This window comes from Pangasianodon hypophthalmus, chromosome 2 (genome assembly GCF_027358585.1).
Source record: "Pangasianodon hypophthalmus isolate fPanHyp1 chromosome 2, fPanHyp1.pri, whole genome shotgun sequence".
In the NCBI taxonomy this organism is placed as follows: domain Eukaryota; kingdom Metazoa; phylum Chordata; class Actinopteri; order Siluriformes; family Pangasiidae; genus Pangasianodon; species Pangasianodon hypophthalmus.
Window position 1 is genome coordinate 9,762,975 of NC_069711.1, and position 19,507 is coordinate 9,782,481.

General features: G+C 39.9%; 1 protein-coding gene across 4 annotated transcripts in view; it reads left to right on the forward strand.

Annotated features, from left to right (window-relative positions):
* The window catches only part of nav1b (neuron navigator 1b), a 66,911-nt gene that overhangs the window by 27,951 nt on the left and 19,453 nt on the right, over positions 1–19,507 (forward strand). For 3 of the 4 annotated variants that reach the window (XM_053232046.1, XM_053232049.1, XM_053232047.1), the window contains exons 4-9: positions 9,073–9,211; positions 14,325–14,631; positions 16,828–17,575; positions 17,882–18,289; positions 18,595–18,636; positions 19,207–19,361. In XM_053232046.1, the coding sequence (XP_053088021.1) occupies positions 9,073–9,211; positions 14,325–14,631; positions 16,828–17,575; positions 17,882–18,289; positions 18,595–18,636; positions 19,207–19,361 (1,799 nt within the window). Of the gene's footprint in view, positions 1–667; positions 974–9,072; positions 9,212–14,324; positions 14,632–16,827; positions 17,576–17,881; positions 18,290–18,594; positions 18,637–19,206; positions 19,362–19,507 lie in introns of those variants that run through there. The other variant, XM_053232048.1, reaches the window with a different exon arrangement.

Consider the following 19,507-nt stretch of genomic DNA (forward strand, 5'->3'; position numbering starts at 1 on the left):
TTCGTGAGTACATGTAGTGTGTTAGGGAGTACATATAGTGTCAGTGAGTACATATAGTGTTCGTGAGTACATGTAGTGTGTTAGGGAGTACATATAGTTTTAGTGAGTACATGTAGTGTGTTAGGGAGTACATATAGTGTTAGTGAGTACATGTAGTGTGTTAGGGAGTACATATAGTGTTAGGGAGTACATGTAGTGTGTTAGGGAGTACATATAGTGATAGTGAGTACATGTAGTGTGTTAGGGAGTACATATAGTGTTAGGGAGTACATGTAGTGTGTTAGGGAGTACATATAGTGTTAGTGAGTATATGTAGTGTGTTAGTGAGTACATATAGTGTTAGTGAGTACATGTAGTGTGTTAGGGAGTACATGTAGTGTTAGTGAATACATGTAGTGTGTTAGGGAGTACATGTAGTGTTAGTGAGTACATGTAGTGTGTTAGTGAGTACATATAGTGTTAGTGAGTACATGTAGTGTGTTAGGGAGTACATATAGTGTTAGTGAGTACATGTAGTGTGTTAGGGAGTACATATAGTGTTAGTGAGTACATGTAGTGTGTTAGGGAGTACATGTAGTGTTAGTGAATACATGTAGTGTTGGTGTATTGATCACTTTGGTATTGGAGACTTTAGACTTGCTGGCTGAGCGGTGTGATACATCTGGCTACAATTAGAGGAGAAAGAGAGGTGGAGACCGATGTGGTGGACAAGTCTGGGGGTGTCGCCCATACACACACACACACACACACGAGAGAGAGAGAGAGAGAGAGAGAACACACACACGAGAGAGAGAGAGGGAGTAACAGAGAGCGGATAGACTACTTCTCTGACTGAACCGTTTGAATGGAAGCGATTTGAATTCAAATCCAACCGTCGGATTATTTACATTAGTGGGCTCGCGCTGAAGATGAGCGCACGTGCTGACGTCCATCCCATAAGGCCGCGTATCAACAGGACCGCGTTACATTTCATGTGAGTACAACGATATATTTATTATTATTGTTCATTTATTTATACATATTTTTATTTATTTTCTTTTGGCGAATACCAAAAAATTGAAAGAAACGTTTTCATAAACTCTAGGTACAGTTTTAAAGGCAGGGTTGAAGTGTACATCCTCGCCTGCTGGTCCTGCAGGTTTACTCCTGTAGATTCAGTCATGATACAGTACCACAGCACCACAGCGTCGCCTTTTCCCCACAGAAAAACTGTTCAATTATTACTATAAACTGCTCTTCTAAGCGTTTTCTGGTGGCTGACTCGATTTAGGATAATTTCCTTGCATTTTTATGCTTTTCTTCCTTTTCTAAAGAGAGAGAATGGTGATGTTTGTGTGCTTCCTGGTGTCTTAGCTCCATATCAGTTGGGTTTTCTCTACTACACACAGTATGGCGTGTTTAAGGCGTGCTGATGGTCACAGTGGTCTCACTGTTTGCACAAACTTCCAGAGAAAGTGTGTTCAGCCTCGTTTCAGTTCTTCACTTCTTGCAGTCTGGCTCTATACATTCAGTTTCCAAGTGGGACATTAGGCAGCTCTTCTACATCATGTGGAACAGTTAGTAAGAGCTGGAGAATATTTCTGGTTTTTTTCCCCCCCAAAGTGGGAAAAAAAATCTAAATATGACCTCTACACTGAGAGAAAAAGAAGTAAAACAAACAAACAAACAAACAAACAAAAAAAAAACAAGTGTTATCAAAAAAACAAATTTATCTATCTATCTATCTATCTATCTATCTATTGCCTGTTCCCTGCAATAGTCTGGTTTTAATGGCAGGTAAAATATTTTGCTCATTTAAAGCATTTATTATCTTATATTTGCTTCTGATATTATTATAAGAAGCAAAATTATCTGTCAATAGAATAAGAAAATGTGAAGCTTAAAATGACTAAAAATTAAGTAAAAAAAACAAACACAAAAAAAAAACAAGTGAAAATATCTGGAATATAGTCAAATTTATCTATTTTCCCCCCTATTATAAGATTCCCATAAACCAAATATAAGATCATTAAACCTATTTCTAGACTTCAAGCTCTTGATGCCTGCAATAGTATTGTTTTAATGGCAGGTAAAATATTTTGCTCATTTTAAGCATTTATTATCTTATATTTGCTTCTAATATTATTGTAAGAAGCAAACTTATCTGCCTAAAATGATCTAAACAGGAAAATGTGAAGCTTAAAATGTCTCCAAGTAGGTGTAATAATCTTATTTTTGAGTTATTGTCATACTATAATAGGAAATACTGGATACATTTGACTATATTCAACACTTGACGTTAGTTTTTGCATTGTATAATCCTTTTTTTTTTTTTACTCTTAAAGCCTCTAGTGAATGTTGCACCAGCACATCTTTTGAGCTCAAGTGACAAGAGTATTTTGTGCCTCAGTAACACCATTGAGAATCTAATGATGCCGTGACTTGTAATATTGACCTGAACAATGATTTAGGGTTAGTTCTTTGTCATGTATTACTTTTAAAGTATATGGCTTTAAGGGAGTTTGGACGCTGTCGAACTTGACATACTTTCTATGAATGACATGTCATAATGTCCATACTTTTAAGCTTTTCTAAGGAGAAAATGCTGTTAAAGGGAAATAATTCACGACAGGTTGGTGCGATGTGGCCTGATGTGAACCATCCCACCATGGATTATTTTCCTGTTGCAACATGCCTCCAAGTGTTTTACTCGTCTTATACCACAGCAATTTGCCAATGATAAGGATTTTATATTTATTAATGGATGACATTTCACACTTTTCAACCATTTATAGTTACATTTAATGTTGCAGAACGTCTGCGAGACGAGTTAGTTCCTGTTATCACTATTAAAGCAGTTGTTCCCTCACCAGTCTCTCTTTTTTTTTATCTCTCTTGAAGTTAATAAGACAAAAAAAACACAGTTTGTCATGTTACAGAGAACCAGGAAAGCAGGAAGTGCTCTGTTCTGAAGATTCTCCCCTGGCGGAAAACGTGCTGACTGTTACGAAGCACTGACACCGGGGACTTCTTCTGTAAATGTTAGATAAACACCTGCTTAGAGAAAACGTCGACTCATTGCACACTTTTCTTTGTTATAATAACAACCCGTTTCTTTTATGCTTCCATTCTGTGGAGCGTCCACCATACAAGTCACTGTGAATGAGCTTTTACTGTAGAAATGATAATGTATTAGAACGAGCACATTAATATAAACTTTAATTGATTTAACTGATTTAAATTACAGCCGGCATCGCTGTCAGAGCTGCTGTTATAGATAATTAGTCCACACCTTCGGATTCGAGAATTCATTAGCACTGTGGTGTAATGCTTTATAAACACAAAAATCATAGGCTCTTTATAGAAAATGTTGCCTTTTGCATAAGATCTACTGGTGTGTTTTGTTGTTAATTGAGATTTATTCACTACCATTTCCATTATTTTGTTGACACCCTGTAGTTTAAAGGGTCTCTTTGATGCTTATGTTAACCCTATACCGCATCCTGGAGAATTCTCATAAACCTCCACTACATTATTGCACTAATCATTGAAGTTCAAGTACTCGCTTTATATGTTTAGAAAGATATTTTACAGCTTGGACTTCAGCTTACTTCAAAGAGGGAAGCGTAGCAGTTTTGATTAGCTTGAGGAAAACCAGAGAGGAATACAAAGGCCAGACTGGTTCATGTTTAAAATCTGCCAGGTCAGGGGAAGGCTAAAGTTGAATGTGCACTGCTAATTAGAGTAGTTCTAAACTTTTAGAAATGGGGTTCATTATTTCAGAAGTTTAGAGCAGCATGTTTGTCAAAGGAGGGTGTAAACCGACTTACACTTGGCTCGAGGGATGAAAGGTAGGAGTTGTCCCAAAGCCCCTGGTGCTTTTGGCATGGAAATTGAACTTGGGAGGAGTACAACACACTATAATAATTACACCCATCCTCTAGCCAATATTTCAAACCCAAACAGCCACCCCACTCAGTCATTTCTCATTTTCTTAAGTCAAGGAACAAGCATATAACTCAACCAGCCAACTTGGATCCAGTCCAGCAAAAACAATGGTTAGAATTTCACCCCTTTTTCAAGTTTGGGGTCAATTACTGCTCACCAACTAACTTTCTTTTTCTGTCTATCTTTGTTCCATCTTACAGACATACATCTCGACTAGCTGAAAGCGAAAAGTTTGAATTACTACCTCACGCACCCCAAAAGCCTATTAAAAGAAACAGCTCCACTACATCACCAGGCAGCACTCTAAGCTGTCCATTGAGTGTTTTTCTGTAGGAGTTAGACTTTCTAGAAACATGGCTGACTAAGCTCATTATTTCAAATTTGTACTTCTCAATTTCTTTTAAGCTTACTGAATTGAGTGATAATGGCTGAATAATCCGGTTTTATAAAGAAATCTGATTCTTTTTAGTGGTCCAAGTCCAAGACTATATGCCTTTTCCTTCCATCTCTTAACTTTGACCTTGCTGTTTACTGTATTATCACAATTATACACTGACACTGTTTTTCACAGTTGTGAATGGCAAAGTGAGATTTATAGGATTGTCACAGAGTGTCGAGCAAGCAGTAGTCTTCTGCTGTGTCTTACAACCCAGTATAAAGTGGACAGGGCTTGGGAGACCTGCTTTTACAAGTTCTGCCAGAGCTATGTCCACAAGTATGGATTTACCAGGTTTTCGTGGCACTATGTACTTTATAGTCTGGCTCTATTAATATGCTTGAGGTTTTTCTTCACTTATCACATTAAGTAATACTATGCCAACATATACAGTGGTGCATGAAAGTTTGTGAACCCTTTAGAATTTTCTATATTCTTGCATAAATATGACCTAAAACATCATCAGATTTTTTTTACACAACTCCTGAAAGAGAACCCAATTAAATTTATTGTGGACAGTGATCCAATGATGACCTCTACTTTTGTCCTACAAGTGTGTAGTGAATCTTGCTGACACATTGTCTTATAGCGTGTATGGCTCCAAAGTGCCACTCTTGCATTTTCAAAGCGTGCAAATGGAAACCTCTGTGGAAAGGGAATAAGAAACGTTGGTTGTTCTTGCGCTGTGGCTTTTGGAGAGCCATACAGCTACAGAGCTGTCCTCAGCATGCCCATTCTCTCCCCGGCACTCACAACCTGTGATTAACACTAACTGCCGGCTTCTTAACTCTGCTTTCCAAGATTCACCAGGATGTTTTTGTCCTCCCCCAGCACTTTGGCACATCTAATTCCCTTTTTCCATTGGTGAGGACCGTGCTTATCCTGTAACCACTGAGCAATTTGGGCTCTGCAGGGGGGCTTTGCAATGCCTATGCAATGCTGATTGCTGACTTATAGATGTCAAATACAAATGAGAGGCATTTAAAGTAATGAATGAAAAATCTAATGGAGAAAAAAGAAGTATGCTCGACGCAGAATACTGTTGAACATTTCGTGAGCATGCAGATGGAACGGCTCACACTGAGAGTACATCCACTAAATGCATATCTGGATGAACGATTAACCCGCCTTGATAAATCAGCAAGGACGAGATGTTGTGGATTAAACGTTGGCTCAGTGTGAATTACAAGAAGACCATGTTTTTCTTTATTAGTGAGGTTTCATAATGTCTTGCCCAGGGCCAAATCTAATTGCAGTGACAGATTGGGCAGTTAAAGTGACTCTATTTAAATACCAGTGATGGCTGAATTGCAAAACTTCATTACGTTGTCCAGTTAAAAATAATCATTTTGTCTAAACATTTGAGTCTGATCTAATTCATTTGTGTAATTCAATGATTCAGGTTTTCACACCTATGCTCAGTGACTTTGACAAAGTTGTTGCAAATGTGCTGTTGTAATTATGGACAAAGTCTGTACAATATAGCATGAATATTGCATTTAGAAAAATTGATTAACATATTTTGCTATGCTGTTACCATGTCTGATGTAAAATGGGTTTTAAAGTGAAAGAAAACACAAACAATTTAAGACCTATGGACAAATGCATGAACCTTTGCTTTTGTTCAGAGAATGCCACTGTGTGTCAAAACATCCACTTTGAGGTAGTTTTATTTGAAAGCATTTAATTGTCATGCTAGTACAGTAGGCCAGGGACTAAGAATACCTTTGGGGTGTTAGTACAGCGACAAAAGGAAGTGGATTTTTAAAAATAAATTAAATAATCTCTTAACTCTTCTGGGAAGGCTTTCCACTAGATTTTGAAGCGTGGCTGTAGGGATTTGTGCTCATTCAGCCACAAGAACATTAGTGAGGTCAGGCACTGCTGTTGAGTGAGGAGGCCTGGGGCGCAATCAGTGTTCATCCCAAAGGTGTTCAGTGGGGTCGAGGTCAGGGCTCTGTGCAGATCACTCGAGTTCTTCCACTCCATCTTTGGCAAACCATGTCTTCATGGAGCTCCTAATGCTGGAACAGGTTTGGGCCCCTTAGTTCCAGTGAAGGGAAATATTAATGCTACAGCATACAAAGACATCTTATACAATTGTGTGCTGCAAACTTTGTGACAACAGTTTGGGGAAGGCTCACATATGGGTGTGATGATCAGGTGTCCACAAACTTTTGGCCATATAATGTAATTCAAGTGCTTGGCGAAGAGTTAGGTCTTTAGTCTTTGTCTGAAGACAGCCAGTGACTCAGCTGTTCAGACAGCAAGGAGAAGGTCACTCCACTGCCTGGGTGCCAGGACATAGAAAAGTCTTGATGCATGTCTTCCTTCTACCTTGAGGGATGGTGGGTCAAGTTGAGCTGTGCTAGAGGATCGAAGCGAACATGGTGCAGGGCACGGTGTGATAAGTGCCTTCAGGTAGGTGGGGTCTGGTCCATTATTGGTTTTGTAGGCAGCTCCAAGAAGCCATCGGAAGGAATACAGCAATGGGGTGATATGGGATAACTTGGGGAAATTAAAAACAAGGTTTGCAGCTGCATTCTGAATCAGTTGTAAGGGTCGGATGGTGTGCAGGAGCAGACCTACCAGTATTCCAGTCTCAAGGGACTGAACAAGCACCCGAGTGGCCTCCTTCGAGGGAAATGGCCCAATCCTCCTCATGCTTTAAAGGAGAAACCTGTATGATCAGGTTAGCGATGTCAGGAGATAAGTGTAGTTGGTTATCCAGAAGGTTGCATGAGGTGTCAGATGGTGTGATCTGAGAATCCTGGGAGATCAAAAGATCAGAATGTGGAGATGCCTCTCCAGGGATATACACCAGCTAAGTCTTTCTGGGATTTAGTTTCAGCTGATGAGCTGCCATTCATTGCGAGATGTCTGCCAAACATGCTGAGATCTGTGCAGAAACATGAGTGTCTGAAGGAGGAAAGAAGAGGATGAGTTTAGGGTTATCAGCATAGCAGGGGTATAAAAACCAAATGAGAGTATTACCTCGCTGAGAGAGTGGGTATAGAGGGAGAACAAAAGAGGACCTAGCACCGAGCCTTGTGGGACACTTCATCAAATTTATCCTATGATGCCAGTTTAATGATGTTGGATATACTCACCTTTACTTATGCTACTCACTGAGATATTTGCATGGATGTTGGCAATCTAGCTAACTAGCTGCCAACATCGTAGCAGCATATCATCATTAAATTTAACAGACTTCTGTTAAATGGAGTCCTCAGGCAGGTGGCTCTGACCGCAGGATTACTGAGAAATTCAGGTTATGAAAATTAGCTGTATTGTCATTTTGTTGGCATTATGTTTATAGGCTGAGGAGAGCCAGTTGTAAAAAGCCCCAGTATATGTTACAGATGTTTTCTTAAAAAACCTCACAGGCTGTGTTTGAACGCTGATGACACTGAATTATGAGTGCTGAAAATGAAACGAACTTCATTAGTGAGGGCGAGTTTATAAAGCCATGAAGACAAACACACATGTAAATAATGAATATCTGAAGGAGTTTTCTTTGTAACAACTAGGAAGGAAATGAGCAATGTGAAGCAATCTTAAGGCTGTCGGGATCCTGGGACTTGATTGTGCCGTTTAATTTGATTAAAGATAAAGGAAATCTAAAATCAGACATTATGGTTATCTTATTTTTTTTCTCCGTTTTTATTGGGGAAAAAAAAGAACAAAATCCCAGACATTAAATAAGGCCATTTCCATGTAAACAAAGGGAATAATGTCAGATCCTATGACAAAGTGGGGTCTGATTGGTCTTTTTTTTAAATATATACATTTTTTTAAAAAAATGTATATATAGCTTATAAAATGTATAAAATATATATAGCTACAGCTTCTATCACCAGTATTTATCAAGATATTTATTCAATTTCTTATGCATTGTACCACTCTAGATCCACATGTCAGGCATCTCAGTAAGTGTGAATACAAGATCATGTGTAGGAGTGGACGTATAGACAAAAATAGCACATTATTATTATGTTGTGTGGAGTGGTCACTGATATATTGCAGGCTTCTGTATTATTAGTATTGCAAAGGCCAGTACTGGTAAGCATTGTGTTTCTGCTGTGTGTGTGTGTGTGTGTGTGTGTGTGTGTGTGTGTGCTTGCACGCAGGTCTGCATGTGTGTGGCTTTTGGGTATTATGCAGTGTGAATCATGCCACTCCCATGCAGGGCAGTGGGTAAATCCTGCCAGTCTGATTAGCAAAAGCCAGATTGTCCTCTTTCAAACCACATGGACACCCCACTGGCTGAAAACCCAGACAGGACAGTGGAGTGGCACTTTCATAGCCATGTTTCCAACCATCTCAATGTCATGAAACCTCACTTACCATATGATTATTCATGTTGCATGTACCTTGCTAATGAATTGGAAGGGCGCTCTGTCTTTAGCATCCTGTCTGCTGCACATGCCACTTCAGGAGCAGCTGGGGGCTCAGCATGACTGTCTCTCAGTCTGGTCATATAGCGAAGGTGCCTGATTGTTTAAGAACATTTGTTATTATCCCTGGAGATTTTACAATGTAACGTTAACCCTCTGTATGTTTCTAAAATTAGTATACCAGAGATAGCAAGTTGGCCAGCAACCCTTCTTACTTTTCCATCATAGACAGGATTTATTTGTTGATAGTTAAAACTTAATCAGCTTTTTTTTTGTCTCTTGCTTTCTCCCTCTGTCCCTGTCTATTTGCAGGTGGGATGAGAGCAGCTCCATCAGCAGTGGTTTGAGTGATGGCTCTGATAATCTGAGCTCAGAGGATCTGAATGCTAGCTCCTCACTGAACTCACTGCCCACTACACCAGTCGGCTCCCGACGGAACTCTTCTGTCATGGTAGGTTTTCTCTGAACATTTGCAAGAGTCGCCCTTCTACACCAGTCCTTTGACTACAGTTTGACTACATAGTAACTTATCATATGTAAGGAATAAAAACTTTGTTCTGCTTTAGAATAAATTATAAATATAATAATCAACAATGGGGTGGTGAGGCAGCCCATTAGCACCCCCAGGTTTATTATTTTACAATAATAGCATGACCTGAAGTGTTTTATTCCTCTTATATGACAACAATTTGTCAACAGTTGCATTTTTTTTTATCTGATTATTGTTTAACATAGAAAGAGATGGATAGATAGATAGATATATAGAGTACTTTACTGATCTGTTGTTTAGTTGCAGCAGTCCAATACACAAGGAAGTAACTAAGTAAATAAAAACAATATTAGTGAAAGAATAAGTAAATTGATTGTAGTGCAAGTGATCGTAAAATGACGGTCAGTGGAATGTGTGATGGTCCATATGAAATGAGTAAATAAGTAAATAAGTACATTTGAATTTTGAAGTGTTGTGTTTTTGCACAGTTAACACACAGTGGATGAGTTATACAGTCTGTTAGCAGTGGATATGAAGGACCTCCTGTATCTTGTGGCTGAATCAGTCTGGAGCTGAAAGTTCTCCCTGCATAGTCATATGTTTATGCAGGGCGTGAAAGACATAATGTTACTGTCATGTTACTAATGTTGCGAAATGTCCATGAAACGAGTTAGTTCCTGTTATAACTTGCAACTTTAGCTATAAACAGTAGTTTCCCTGAACAACCCCTCTTTTTTTCACTAACTTAAAGTTAATAAGAAAAAAATGCAGCTTGTCATGTTATTGAGAAACCACAAAGCTCTCTCTGTCCTCAAGATTTTCCAGGAACAGCCTTAATAGGCACCCCCTTACAGAAAACCTCACCATATCAAAAATAACACATTTTTAATCCATTTTTGAGGAGCGTCTGCCATACACGTCCTACTAAAGAAACAATAATGTACAAAAGACAAAAAAGTACTATAGAAACAACAACGTAGTCAAGCAAGTGCATTAATATAAAAGTGTGATTTACCTTGCAGTTGGCATTATTGTCAGGGGTGCTGTTACAAAAATCACAGTCTGACCGGTCAGATTTGAATAATCAAAAGTGCCGTGATATAAATCTCAAACAATAGTCAGTATGTCGGTAAACCTGAGTGAGACTTGTAGCATAGCAGCGTAGAAATGATCTTGTTGAATTTATTTTTGTAGATGTAAAAGAAAAACGTACTTGAAACCATTGTGGTGTTACTGTTTGATGGCACTTGAACTAAATATTGTGACACATATCCTGTGTCATGGAAATATGATAGTTTTACCCTATCACCTTGCTTCAGTTTACTTTCAGGATAATCAACCATGCGGTTAACACACTATACCAGTAACTGTCTGAAAAATTGCAGAGCATCATTCAGTAATGTGTAACCAGTACATACACTCACTAAACAATTTAGTAGCAACACTATACTAATACTGGGTAGGGCCTCCCTTTGCTCTCAAAACAGCCTCAATTCTTCATGGCATGGATTCCACAAGATGTTGAAAACATTCTTTTGAGATTCTGGTCCATGGTGACATGATTGCATCATGCAATTCCTGCAGATATTTCTACTGGATTCAGATCCAGTGACTGTGAAGGCCACTGAAGAACACTGAACTCATTGTCATGTTCATGAAACCAGTTTGAGATGACTTTTGCTGACATGGTGCATGATCATGCTGGAAGTAGTCATTAGAAGATGGGTAAATTGTGACCATGAAGGGATACACATGGTCAGCAACAATACTCAAATAGGCTGTGACATTCACGCGATGATTGATTGATATTGACGGGCCCAGAGTGTGCCAAGAAACATTCCCCACACCATTACACCACCTCCACCAGCCTGGACCGTTGACACAAGGCAGGTTAGGTCCATGGATTCATGCTGTTGGCACCAAATTCTCAACCTACCATTTGTGTGCCTCAGCAGAAATCAAGATTTATCAGACCAGACTACGTTTTTCCAGTCTTCAACTGTCCAGTTTTGTGAATCTGTGCCCACTGCAGCCTCAGCTTTCTGTTCTTGGCTGAAAGAAGTGTAACCCAACGGAATCCACCTCAAGGTTTGACGTGTTGTGCATACTGAGAGGCTTTTCTGCTCACCACAATTGTACAGAGTGATTATCTGAGTTACTGTAGCCTTTCTGTGAGCTTGAACCAGTCTGCCAGTCAGCAAGGCGTTTCCGTCTGACTGGATGGCTTTTCTTTGTTGTACCATTCTGAATAAACTCTAGGGACTGTTGTGTGAAAATCCCAGGAGATCAGCAGTTATAGAAATGCTCAAACCAGCCTGTCTGGCACCAACAATCATGCCACAGTCAAAATCACTGATCACATTTTTTTACTCATTCTGATGGTTGGCGTGAACATTACCCGAGGCTGCTAGCCCGTATCTGGATGATTTTATGTGCTGCACTGCTGCCACACTAATGGCTGATTAGATAATTGCATGAATGAGTAGGTGTGCAGGTGTTCCTAATCAAGTGTTCAGTGAGTGTATAAACGGATGTTAAAGCAGCCATAGTTTTGTTAAATATGTTTGTATATGTGTTTAGATATGGGCCATGAATTACAGGCAAAAATAATTATTTCTGTTGCCATGTCATGTAAAGAATGCAGGGGATCCCCTTAACTGTAAAATAAATTCCACAGACCCACACAGTTTTATGTGCATAATCCAACTGTACACATATTAGTAAATATTTTTATTTACATGTACAGTAATAATTTGGTCATTTATTGGAGCCATAGAGCTTTTTGTTACTGAACCTTTCACTAACCTGGTCCAGGTTATTTCTAGACCTATTTGTGATTTTCCCCCACAAAATAAAAAAGTTGTAAAGGACTTGCATTTATTAACAACGAATTTAACTCTGGATTTTCTGGGTCAGAATGTGGCCTTATTTTTCGGTGTGAATTTGCTGCTTGTGGATAGCAGCACTCATCTGTGATAGTTTATGGTTCATATAACAGAATGCTTCTGCCTGTATTTAAGGTTGTGTGCATGTGCATGTGCATGTTCCGACCCCATAAGGCCCCAGAAATAACAACCAAAAATCATGCAACACAGAAGTCAGATCCTTATGAGAGTCCTGGCTTTGCTTTCCTCCATGTGAATTAGGAGCATCTGAATCATATTGCATAATTTCTTCCTGGACTGAAATATATGCTAAGCAGCGTTTACTGAAATCTTTGCTCAGTAATACTTGAAATTGAATAACAAGTGCAGAAATTCAAGCTCAGCAGGACTGAGGAGAAATAAACCACATTAATAGACTTGCAGGGTTGGTTGCTATGGCAATGTGGCCTGCTTGAGATATTATGATATGACAGATGCATACAAGCTTTTATAATAAATTATAAAAGACAGGGTGGCAGATTTTGGCATTAATGTTGATTTGCTGTACCATGTGATGTTGGTGGGTTTGCTGTACCATGTGATGTTCACATTTTTCTGCATTTTTGAGCCACTCATGTTCAGCATTGTTGACAGGTCAATAAATGCCAATCACACATCTTTCAGACCCACAGATAGCATGTAGGGTTTCATTTACTTCAAGAGCTTTGTAGCATGCCTAGCTGGCTTTTCCATGGAGGAAAGATTACTTGTCAAGTGAACTAACATATGGCTGAGCCATTTATATATTTCAGAGTATATTATTATCTTCAAGTCATTATGGTTGAATAGTCACCTAATTCATTTGACTGCTGTATTTGTGTTTTCCATTACAGCCTATGTGAATATGAAATATCTTGCCATGATTCGTCATTATCATACCACAGACAGCACATGGCTAAGCAATAACATTACTTTATTGCTTAGCCATGTGGGAGACGATGTGGCATTTTCCACACATTGGTGGCTAACTTTGATTCCAGTGATTTTACTGGTATGTTCATTCAAGCGCATCTTCTGTGCTTTTCGTGTGTATTCACACTTGGTCTGAATACCAGTCTGGACCTAGGACTGGTTCTGATTGTTTGGAGGAGGGGATTATAAATTGCAGATTTGCTTTCACATAGAAGAATTCATTCAGAATTGTGCAATTCCATCCGTCACTTTCGTGCATGTTTTTTTTTTTTTTTTTTTTTTTTTTTTTGCAAAATGGTAGTCACTGGGTTCATCTAATTGCTGACCAACACTAAAGGGGTGAAGAACAGCACTTTTTGGATGCATGGAATGTCATCGTGCAGGAATACCTGCAAAATTTTGTGTATAAGAAGATGTTTAGTCATGCAGGCCAGAACGAGACAGTAGTTGTTCACAATGCTCTCAGTGCAAGCACTAACAGCACAAAGGTGAGCTAATTACAGTGCTCCAGTCCTACGGAAGTCTGGTTTTACAAATCTGCAAGATGTTCCGTCTCCTCCACTGACCACAGCAACCCCTTCTTTGCCATAATGAAACTTAAAACAGGTAGTAACATGACAAGTTGAACTAATTACATTACTCAGAGCAGATAGCTTCCACACCTTATGCAGACTGCACCACAGTACAGTGGAAGCGAGCTCTAGACCATCGTTTTCAAGAATACCAGGAATCAGTTCTCTGAAAACAGCTTTCACACTTCACCAAACCCAGCAAACTCTTGGTGAAGACACCTCAGGTCCAAAATAAGACAAAACATTAGCCAAGATGACATGAACAGGATGAACAAAAGTAGTCTTTGGCTGAGGATCAGGAAGAGGTTCATTTTTCTGGAATGAAATTAATGTTATGCTTCCTTAAGATGGACATCAGTCTCTCTTTCTCTACCATGTTCGTCTATAGCCATGCAGGTACACAGATCAGTCTTTAAATAACTGGGTTGCAACAGACAAACACATCCAGACAAAATACAGTGTATATGTATAGAATGTGTTTTATGCCTGATTCAAAACAAAACTGTGTCATTTTGAAATTTAAGAGCCAGAGTACTCTTTATATTTATATTATAAAAATATTTTAAATGAGGTTTCCAAGCAGCGCAGTTCAAAATCGTTTAGTGGATTTACTGAATACTCTAGCAAAATGAATGAATGATTGTGTGTGTTTGTGTGTCTTGTCAGCTGCGTACAGATGCAGAGAAGCGCTCTCTGGTGGAAAGCGGTCTTGCTTGGTACAGCGAGGACAACAAGGCCTTGCAGAAGGCAGACAGTGGAGCGTATGATACAGGCAGCCTGAAGACTGAGTCCTCCAGCAAATACAGAAAAAGCAGACCAGCAGAGGGCTCTGCGCAGGAGAAGACCGCAAGACGAGAGCTGAAAAAGCCACAGAGCCTCGGACAGCCAGGCAGCTTCAAAAAGGGCCAAAATCCTCCAGTTGGTGTCACATCTCCCATCACACACATGTCACAGAGTGTGCTGAAAGTGGCAGGTGAGAAAGAGGGATACATTTCATCTTACCCTAGTTCCGTTTGTTTTGCCGTTACAAGCAATTACACATATACATGATCCAAAAAGATAAGGCATTCAAATCAAGCCTCCATTCCCAGCAAGTGTATAATAATGCACACACACACACACACACACACACACACACAAACCTGCACCATTGTTACATTCCTTCTCAACATCAAAGCTTTTTCCCCATGTCTTGATGATAGAGATACGATTCCTGCAGCATGATCTAGAGTAAATATGCATATCAACTAACATGCAGACAGGAAAACACTACGGCTTATCTGTGTTATTTTACAGTATCTTCATAGCACCAGTCTTATCCAACACATAAAGCCTTTTTTGTTGTTCAAATGCACTGGCTCACTCAAAAACGGATAAGTGTAAATGGGTGATTATTATTTTTTTTTTTTTTGCTAGCCACTGCTGTTAAACATAAGCTCTCAGAATGAAGACCAGATGTAGTGTTGAACTCAAAATCATGTCTCTTCAGCAAATATCACCGTGCTATCACAGGAGATGGAGGGAGTCGCTCTGTAGTGGATGCCAGAATTTGATTAGCGTAAAGCTTTTGGAAGGATGGAGAGAGATCTTAATCCAACACCCCTTACTTTGTGTACTGCCTTTACGTCTAGACAGCAGCTTTGCTTAATAAAGAAATTTGAACAATTGCTGTGAATGAAATTGTTATTGCATTTAGTTCTTCTTTTACCCTTTTACCTGTAAACGGCATTTTGTGTAACCTTTCAATACCGGATCTCTGGGTTCATATGACATTTAAATGTCAGAAACCGAGCACAGTTAATTGCAGGACAGTTGTGATGCCTCACAACATTTTAAGCATTTGTCAGATTCCGCAGATTCAGAATGGGAGTCAGGTTTGGTGTCATGATGCTGGGCCATTTTCCTGATATGTTCTTGCATGATAGTGTATCCACATTCATCACCACCTGTTTAATCACTGGAAATGAGAAAACAGGGATGACCATGTTTAAATTGTTGATCAGATTGACTCTCTCAGTGACTTTCAGTAACTGCTTTATCGTGGGCAGTGTCATGGTGGATCCGGAGCCTATCCCAGGAACACTGGGTGTGAGGCAGGAGTGCACCCTGTATGGGACGCCAGTCCATCGCAGTTGATCAAATTCATTTTGATCAAGTTATTTTTTTCAGTTAAACTTTTGTTTAAAGACAAGCATAATAATTGGTCTTGTAGCTTCAACATAGACTACATTCATTGTTTATTTATAGGGACACTTTGGCCATAATCAAAATTGTAACCACTGATATAAATAAGATATTATACTCATGTTATAGAGTAGTTTTAATGCAGGGATTAATAGTATAGAAAGCTACTACCAAAATGTGAAGGTTTTTTTTTTTTTTGAAAACTTATTCTGCAACAGTTTGGAAGCAGGTGTTCACAGATTAAACTGAGCCAAGTAGCTCCAGTACACAATTTATATTTGTAACTGGATACATAAAAACAATGCTTTTATAAACCTATTACTCATTTTAAAATGTTAGCTAGCTTCCCTTACCTCAAAGTATATATTTTATGAGGCTAAGCAAGCAGTTAACTTGCCTAGCAAGTCTTAAAGGCCAGAATGACTTTTTAGGTACAGGTATTAGTTGCACTCTTACTAGCAGCTCACTTTAACCCAACCCCATATGGACTGTAATCACCAAAGTTCTTACAGCAAGTAGACTGACCTAGGGTCAGTTGCTGCATGGCATATCCTGCCTTTAGGCACTTGAGATGTGCAGCTGCCGTGCTGTGTGGTTATGGAGTACTTGTGAAGTGCATTTTTTTGGCTGATGTCTTGTCCTCTGTGACAGTTTAGATGCTATCTGATCGCACTATGCCTTAAGTAAATACAGATGGATTTGTGCTTACTTGTCTTCTCCATGTATATGCTTTGAGCCACATTAAATAGATCCAGATGCAAATGAGGAAATCTTAACCATGCTGTACACATCACATGAACTTAATTAAAGTGAAATATGCTGATGGTGTTTGTCATTCAGTAGTGTACTTACCTAGAGCTTCAGTTTTTTATGTTCTTATTATGCACAAAATGCATAATAATTGAAAATTTCTCATTGATTAGTACATTTTTATTCAAATTCTAAAGCCTCCACTATAATTAAGACATTTTATTCTCTCTTTTAGCAACACCTAAAGGAGACGCTAAGGTTGTGGATAAGCAGAAGCTGTCCCTAAAGACTTCAGGTCTGCAGCGTTCCCGCTCTGATGCAGGTCGGGACAGTGTGGAGCACCGCAAACCCCCCTCAGGCCTCGTCAAACCCACTGCAGGCAGCTTCGGCTACAGGAAAACCCCGACCACTGGTACAGCCACTGTAATGACAGCAGGAGGTGCTACCATCTCCAGTGGGTCTGCCACAGTGGGTAAAACCCCTAAGTCCTCAGGCATCCCCACCAAGCCTGTGCCTGGAGGAGGAAGCCGAAAAAACAGCCTGGATGCCAGCAATGGTGAGAATGGCTTCCTAGCACCAAACGCCCGCGGCAGCATTCAGTACCGAAGTCTCCCTCGTCCCGCCAAGTCCAGTGCTATGAGTTTAACAGGGCGATCTGCCTCCCGGCCTGTTAGCAGCAGCATTGACGCCAGCCTCCTTAGCCTCAAGCCCATGCCTACTTTACCTGCTACCATGCCTACTAGAGGAAAGGATGGAGGTAGCATAAAGGCAGGCAGCCGCACGAACAACACTGGTCCTGTTAACCAGACAGACAGGGAGAAGGAGAAGGAGAGGGCCAAGGCCAAAGCGGACCTAGAGAACAATTCTCTGAAGAGCGAGAACCAGAGAGAGAGCTGTGGAGAGAATGCAGAGCAGATCCACAGGACACACAGGACCAGCACAAGCAAATACCCAGAACTGAGTTCTCCAACTACCACACCAAGGTAGGACTTTACATTCATAATTAAAACAAGAAAAGATAAACAACCCGTAAGTAAATGGCAGTCGTTCTGGTGCGTTCAGCATTTTATAACCTGGCTGCACACATAAAATGATTTTGTATTTGTATAGTGAAAAACTTAAATATGCAGAGACATACATTTTCACATCAGTTGTCCTTTAACACATAAGCAATGTTTTTTTTTTTAAAGTTGACAATTCACTTTTTTAAGTGAATCTAGTATTTTACTGCACTAAATTTCTCCTGACTATAAAATAACAGTACCTAACTGTCCTTGCTAATCTAACAGGATGCTGGCTAAGTCTCTCGCCCACCCTCCGAGCCTGGCACACATGGACAAGGTGAACTCCAACAGCCTAGACTCATGTGTGACTATCGAAGACCTTCCCCCAAAGATTCCTCCCTACTCCAAGCTGCAAGAGATGGTGGGCTCGCGCGTGCCCAGCCGTCTCACGCCCAGCCCAGCTCCAGTGCTCAACATCGACTCGCCAAGCTGCTTCTCCGGTCAGCCTCTTTCACTGAGCAGCTCCCCCCTCCTATACCCCAAGATGTCTGGTGTCCACCGCAGCATGGAGTCCCTGTCTCTGCACATGAGCCTGCCACCCAGTGTGGAACTCAGGAACCAGGAGGACGCCACAGGCAGGACTATGGGCACGTGGGGGGCAAGCACTCGCACATCGGTCACCTTAAATGACAGGTGGGCTGGGATGTCAGGATTAAATGGATACAAGGATAAATGTGATATAGCGTGGAGGGAGGTTTTAAGGGCATAGTACGGTTCTAAATCTCATTTGCGCTTGTAACTACTGCCCTCTGTTGGTACAAGCACAACATAGCTGTTGAATTTTCTATATTTAGAGATCCCACTGCATGACTGATTATGATTGAATAGAATTAGCACCACTGTAATCAGTCAAGTTCAGTAAAGTGTCTAATGATGTAATGATAAAACTGATGCTATGAGATGAGATATTTATTTGTGCTATTCTTTCCATCTCTCAGTTTACAAACTGACAGGAACACCTTACCCAAGCAAGGACTAAGGTACTCTTACTTTACCTTCACATCTCTGCCAGTCATGCTAGAAAGTTACTGTTTGTTAACACTATAGAGAGTTAAGCAGTGAGGTTCCTGAAAGAACTTAAAAATGCCTGGTTTACAGTTTGTTTGCTGACTAAGCAAAGGCTAAGCGTCTAACTAGAACGTTTTTAAAGGCAGCATTAAAAACTATGCTGCTGCTTGTACACAAAACATCAATATATACAGTATTTACAAACACTAAAATACAAACAAAATACTAACTTTGGAGAAAATATGACTCAGTGGCATCATTTGTAATGCTTTATGTGATCAGCAATTCGTTCCTTCGTCGAAGAAAATAAGTACATGATCTTGCGCCTTTGTCTTTTTTCCCATTTTCTTTTTTTTCCTTTTTTGCTTTAAAATAATTGTCATAAGGACATTATTAATCCCGTATTTGGTTGATTTGAGTTAATGCTTCAAACTCTTCATTTAAGAATTCTCAAGTTTATGGAGAAACTGAATGGGAATTTTACTTCTCGAACCAAGTCTGTTCAACTCTATTGACCTCATGTTTGCTTTGTGCTCCTGCAGTCGCTATGGCAGTAGCCAATCAGAAGGAGAGGGGAAGGAACGCCGCCACTCCCACACGATAATGAGCATGACCGAGTCCGAGAGCCCACCCCAACTCCCATCACCCACTCATTTGAGCCAATCCTTTGCTGGCAAAACACCACCCACTAATGTGGGTGAGTACAAGTATATCAACTGGCACAACATTTGAAATCCTGCAGTGTCCGTGGAAGGATTTAACATGACATTTATGTGAATTTTTATACTGTGTGTGTGTGTGTGTGTATATATGTGTGTATATATATATATATATATATATATA